The sequence below is a fragment of the Muntiacus reevesi genome, chromosome 18 (assembly GCF_963930625.1).
Source record: "Muntiacus reevesi chromosome 18, mMunRee1.1, whole genome shotgun sequence".
NCBI lineage: Eukaryota > Metazoa > Chordata > Mammalia > Artiodactyla > Cervidae > Muntiacus > Muntiacus reevesi.
This window is the reverse complement of record NC_089266.1, coordinates 48,237,564-48,243,563: the sequence shown is the minus strand read 5'-3', so window position 1 is coordinate 48,243,563 and position 6,000 is coordinate 48,237,564. Positions and strand designations below refer to the sequence as shown.

General features: G+C 58.1%; 1 protein-coding gene across 9 annotated transcripts in view; it reads right to left on the bottom strand.

Moving 5' to 3' along the window:
• Positions 1 to 1,228: 1,228 nt before the first annotated feature.
• ACACA (acetyl-CoA carboxylase alpha) overlaps positions 1,229 to 6,000 on the bottom strand; it is a 271,850-nt gene continuing 267,078 nt past the window's right edge. For all 9 annotated transcript variants that reach the window (XM_065911051.1, XM_065911053.1, XM_065911050.1 and 6 more), the window contains 2 exons: positions 4,796 to 4,932; positions 1,229 to 3,057 (listed from right to left, as the gene is read on the bottom strand). In XM_065911051.1, coding sequence (XP_065767123.1) covers positions 2,934 to 3,057; positions 4,796 to 4,932 — 261 coding nt within the window. In that variant the 3' untranslated portion in view covers positions 1,229 to 2,933. The remainder of the gene's footprint in view (positions 3,058 to 4,795; positions 4,933 to 6,000) is intronic.

The following is a 6,000-nucleotide window of genomic DNA, read 5'->3' as shown; positions in this document are numbered from 1 at the left end:
AGGAAATGTCAGTCCCCAGCAGACGAAGGCGCTGTAGGTATCAGGCAGGTTCCCGGAGGCAGCGGCAGGATCTTCCCATTCCTCTTGTGACCTTCCCGGGAACCACGGGCCGGGGCTGGCTGGGCCCGGGGACGGCGCCGGGTCCACACTCGGAGCTGATCAGGAGGCGGGAGGAGGGCCCAAGGCCTCTGTGGGGACCAGCACACCCCGCCCAGGAGAGCCGCGGCCTCCCCCGGGCCCTGAACCTCCCTTCTCTCCCCTTTCTAGAACATCTAGCTTGGGGTGGTTCAGACTGTTTTATCTCATTTTTGAAAAGGCCCCCTTTGCTTTGCTGCACATCCTCAAGAGAGGTGGACACTGCACTGTTCAAGCCAACTAAGGCCGGGGCCCCTCCCGCTCTCTGGCCACGCCTTTCTCTGCAGATGTCGTTCCTGCTTCAGAGAAACGGAGGCAGAGGGCTGAGGGCACAAGTGTGAGCTCCCCGCCCCTGCCGCCTCTTCGTGCCCCAAGTTAATGTTCCAAAGGCATAAAGTCGCCAGATGATTCAGAGAAGCTAAAACGGCTCCCTGAGAGGGCCTGAAGTGATCTCTGAAAATGGTTTGCTAGTCACTTGACCCAGAAAACACCACAAATTGTGTCAACTCAGAGGTTCAGATCTTCGTGTTCACGTCAAGACCCGTGAAACCGCCCAGCCCGTCGAGGGTGCGTGGACCCGAAACCCGCCCAGGCTGGGAACGGCGCCCCTGGGTCACGCTCTGCCGGGGGCTCGCCCGACGAGGCTCCCCAGAACCAGAGCAAGATGCTGGGCCGACGTGACGCCCAGTGACTGGTCTACCAGCGGAGAGGATTATTTCAACAGAAAGGGGAAAGGATACATCTGACTGAAGCGCCGTGCATCCACTGACTCCTCAGTGAGTCAGCGAAGGCCGCTTCGTGACGGGGATGGACGCCGCGGCGAGCTCAGCCCAGGCAGGGCTTGGAGGGCCCGGCTCCTGCCTCGGCGGCCTCGCGTGTGCGGTGGGGGCCTCGCGTGTGAAATGGCAGCCTCACGTGTGAAACAGGCTGTGTCTCTTCCTGACGTGTCCTTAGACAAGAGACCTGTCCAGGTAAAGACCTAAAGGGGGGCCTCTGGGGATGGGGGAGTGACATTTAACACATCACGGTTTGGTGGTGGAGAGGAAACGTGCATCACCCACCCAGCCCAAAGAAACGCCAGGGCACGCACAGGACCTTGCACCACCTGTAGGCATGTGGCATTTTATTTATTGTAGAAAAGTGTAGAGGAATAATCTGGTCAAAGATGAATCCAATTCTTGCTGGGTAAGCAGACACCAGCCACGGTGGACATTCTTCCTGGACCGAACATCGTCCCCACCGTCTCCTGCCCTTCTGGGCCAGAATGGCGCTGAACCCCGCAGCAGGGTTGCTGGGCTGAGGCTCCAGGGCCAGCCAGCCACACTCCCAGCCCCATGGGGCCCTTCTGCACAGGCGGTTCCCGGGGACGGGGAGAGGGGCTCTCAAATTGTGCGTGAACTGGAGGGTTAAGGCTCAAAACTGGAGCAGGTACGAAAGCGTTCATACCCCTGCTTCTCAGACGTCTTAGCGAGTTCCTCCTTGGTCACCAGCGATAAATGCAATTAGCTGCGCTGCAGGAACTGGAGGCTAGCCCAGCCCTGCTCACCTGCCACTCTTGCCTTAGGAACACCAGCAGGGGAATCGGGAAGCTCTTTCCTTGAATAAACTGGTGGGTGAGAATAAACTCTCCATCGCCCGTGAGCAGGCCCCTGCCTCTGGCTGGGGAGGGGCCCGTGAGCCCAGAAGACAGCAGCACCATGAGGGGTCGTAGATAAGCTTAAGGTCACGTGGGTCCTGTGTTCCCTGGAAGCTCCCCCATGGCGGGGAAGGCCAGTTCCTGGAGCCGAGGGCTCCGATGTCAGCGGCTGCACGCGCTGCCTGTGCGTTCCAAGGGGACAGGAGACCCGGAGCGACCAGGAGCGTCCGCTGCGGGAAGGGAGGAGCCGGGAACAGAGGCCGGCCCTGAAGGTACTCCTCACCCCATGGCTGTTGGCGCCAGGCTGGATGCTGCCAGCCTTCCACGTCCTACAGAGAGGTTGGCCGGCCCGCCCTCGCCGCGGCTCAATGCCTGGTTTCCGTCAGGGACAGGAGGGCAGCTCCCCAGCTCCTTCTCTGCCAGCTCGGACCATGGCGCCGCCAGCGGGGCCCTGGGCATCTCAGCTGGCCACGCGGTGGCCCCTGGGGCCGCAGCAGGTCAACCTCCCCGAGGCTGTTCTCAGAGAAGGGGACCCAGGCGGGGGCCCCGAAACCAGCAACAGTCTCGGTCTCTCTGCTTTCTCTGCTTCTCGGATCACGGTTTTGCCGCCTTTGAGTTCCACGGACCCGCAGACCTCACACTCTGATTTTCCTTCCTAAGCAGCGCCTCGGTGCGAGGAGATGGGGTGCCCGGCGTGTGCCCGGCCAGGTGCAGGGTGGAGACACAGCAGCGCGAGGATCCCCCTTCCCGCTCCTGCTACCGGCCCTCCTCCGCGCCAGTGGCCGCAGGCTCATGGGGCCAGGGGCGAGCGCGCGCTGCTGCCTGCCGACCACCCCGCCTCCGAGCGCGGGCCGGGGCGGCCAGGACGACCCTGCTCGGGTGTAGGAAGACCTCGTGGTACGTGTTGTACCCGTCATTGCCTTTTAGGTTCGGGGTGGAGAGAAGGGGCTGCGGCCACAGCCAGGGTAATAAATACTGAACGGGGTGCTGTGGCTCGCGGCCCAACGTGTCATGCGGAACCGGAACACATCGAGGGGAAGCAAAAAGCCACTTGACTCCAGCGCTGGTCTCCTGTGACTGCTCATCACGGTGGTTTCGGGTGTGACGGGCCGCTCTGGCCCTCGGCTCCAGAGGCAGGGTGGGGGTGGGCAGGCAGCTCTTCCTACGTGGACGGCGAGTCCATCGTCGAGAGGATCCGAACGACTTCTGCTCGCTGGGTGGGTGAGATGTGCTGCGTCATATGGACGATGGAATCCATGGCGACCTCTGGGTTGGCCTGGACCAAGCTGGAAGGGGAAATTGGGGGTGGTGAGACGGAGAGAGACAGCCGTGCCTGGGTCAGCGGAGTTTAGAACTGCCGAGAACCTGCTCCCAGGGCCCACCGTGGATCCGGCAGCCCCTGCCTCACCTTGTCCTGTCTTCCTACTCGAGACAGGCCCCCCACAGCACGGTCGGTACCAGATGAACTGCCAACGCTCCACTATGTCAAAAAGTGCAGAAGTAACTTAAGCCAAAACCGAGATGGGGGCACGTCACAAAGATGGTGGGCCCTGCGTGAAGCTGCTCCCACTGGCTAAACCTGGGACACGTGGGGCATCAAAAATGAGTTAAAGTCACTGAAAAGACGGAAGACACTCACTGGTCTATACCAATAATGAATATAGAATAAATGGAGGCGGAGAGAGGCCTTTTGCTGGCGGGAGAATCGGGGTGGTCACAGGTGACTGTGGAGCACCTGCAGGAGTTGGAACGTTGTCATTCTGCAACCTCGCTGTAAGGACTGGATCAGGCATGACTCACCCCGAGTGCTAAACGCAAGCAGCTCTGATGAGCAGGAATCTGCCTGGCCTGTAAGTGTCTCTCCACAGGCTGGTTAGTAGGTTCGAGGAGAAAGATCAGGAGTTGGACAGTGGGGGAGTCGAGCAACAGCTCGACCAGGTGACGGAAGCCAACGTGGGGACTGGCAGGTGACGTCACGCGCCCTCAGGTGCGGCGCCCCGTGGGGCCCCACCATCACGGACGTGACATCCGGGCTGCGAATGCACATCCTGAATCTAATCACGAGCAGACATCGGGCAAACTCAAAACGAGCGGGGTCTACAAAGGGTGGTTTAGATAAAAAGCCGTGGTGTTCAACTTATGAAAACTAATCCTTTTACCATGGTTATGTCAGGGCATAGCCCTGATAGCAAAGGCATACTGAAGTATTGGGGGTAAAGGGCCATGACGGGCCATCATAGATGTAACTTACCTTTAAATGGTTCCGAAAAAGAAAGAAATACACATAAGAGTGTGCTTACTCTTTTTATATATAAAACACACCCAAATGATACAGCAAATCAAGAACTGGAAGAAGGGATAGTTAGGGAGTTTGGGATGGACATGTACACATGCTTTACTGAAAACGGATAACCAGCAGGGACCTCCTCACAGCACGGAACTCTGCTCCATGCTATGTGCAGCGTGGGAGGGAGGGGTCTGGGGGACAATGGATACATGTGTATGTGCGGCTGAGGCCCTTTGCTGTTCTCCTGAAACTATCACAATGTCGTTAAGTGGCTGTACTCCAATATAAGTTCTCTGTACTGTGTTTAGTTTTGCAGTTTTTCGGTAAGTGAAATGTAGTCCAAATGAAAAGTTCAGAAAAGTGCACCCTCCAGTCTCTGCCACCCAGCCCGTGGGGGAGACGGACGCCTGTAGAACGCAGCCCCCTCCCAGCTGGGGGAGGTGAGGAGGTGGTTTCCTAGGAAACCAGGGTGCAATGGGCTTGCCTCCCCAGCCGTTCATCCAGTTTAAGGATCTGCATCTGGAGCCAACAGTTGGGCACGGCGAGCTAAGTGCCCCTGGGGAGCAGGCGCTGAGCGAGCCCGGTGCTCCAGGACTCTGTTCTCATCTGATCAGCGCCTCAAACTGCAGGGGCCGCAAAGACCGCATGGCATCGTCACCCCACCGTTCGTGCAGACGTCGCTCGCTCCCCAGAAGTGAGCCTGCTGCTGCCGAGGGGCCCCCTCCCTGGGGTCTCACCTGCGGATCTGCTTGAGGACGTAGTCTCTGCTGATGTACTTGATGTTCTCCTCGATCACCGAGCGGACGCCGTCTTCCTCTGTCAGTTGTTTCTCCAGCCACTCCACCAGATCCTTGTTGTTGTCCCAGACATAGGCCTGCGAACAGATGACGCCCGGTCAGACGCCAGGGCCCCGCCCAGGCCGGACACCCCGACTGATCTACATCTGCGAGGGCCACTGCAGAAGTGTTCTCAGTGTAAGAGAGTCATCCCCAGCTCCTCCGTGACTGCTGGCTTTGTAGGAGGCGGCGGAAACAGGCCTCAGGACAGGAGCTGCCCTCACCCCCAGCCAGCTTTCTGATGTGACACGCACGCTTGGAGAACCCACCTGGGCACTGCCCAGAGGCGTCCGTGCTCACATGGACGCTGATGCCGCTATTTTGTCCCTGACTGTTTAGCCAAGAGCTGAATGGGCGTGAAACACGGGCGGGATGTCCTGCTGGCTAAGATTCTGCGCTCCTGATGCAGGGGCCCCAGGTTCTATCCCTGGTTGGGGAACTAGATCCCATACGCCACAACTAAGAGTTCGAATGCTAAGGTCAGGATCCCAAGTGCTGCAGCTAAGACCCAGGGCAGCCAAATAAGCAAACAGATAAATAAATGCTGAATAAAGAAAGCAAGCAACTTGTGCTTTTTTGAGGAGCTGAGACACGATTCCTAAGCATAAGACTCTGGTCCTGGCTGGCGGCGGAGGCCGAGGTGGCCAGAGGCGAGGGGCGTGCTGCCGCCGGGTCAGAAACGTACACCCCAGTTTTCCCAAAGGGTCAGGACGTCCATCGCCCTGAAAGTCTCAACACACCACCTCTCACCTCCTCCTGTCAGATCATTTAGCCGAGCATTTCCCAGGTAGTTGATTCCATAATAATTCAGGAGTGCGTTAGAAACCTAATCGCCTTCTCCTGGCTCTCGTCTCCTCTCATTTTCTTTACAAATCATTTAGGAATCGTTTTGTTAATGGTTTCCGGAAAACCAAGCACTGCCATTACGGCTCATTCATATTTATGTCGTTTTGTTTGGGTAATTAAACACAGAGCTCGTCATTTAAAGGTGCGCTATCCTCCTCTGTTACCACTAACCGAGTCAAAGTCGGAATGACAATGAGTTTGGCGCTGTAATTTAATAGGTGGGTGCATTAGGGAGCTCGGGAGGTGGCCCAGGAAGCCTG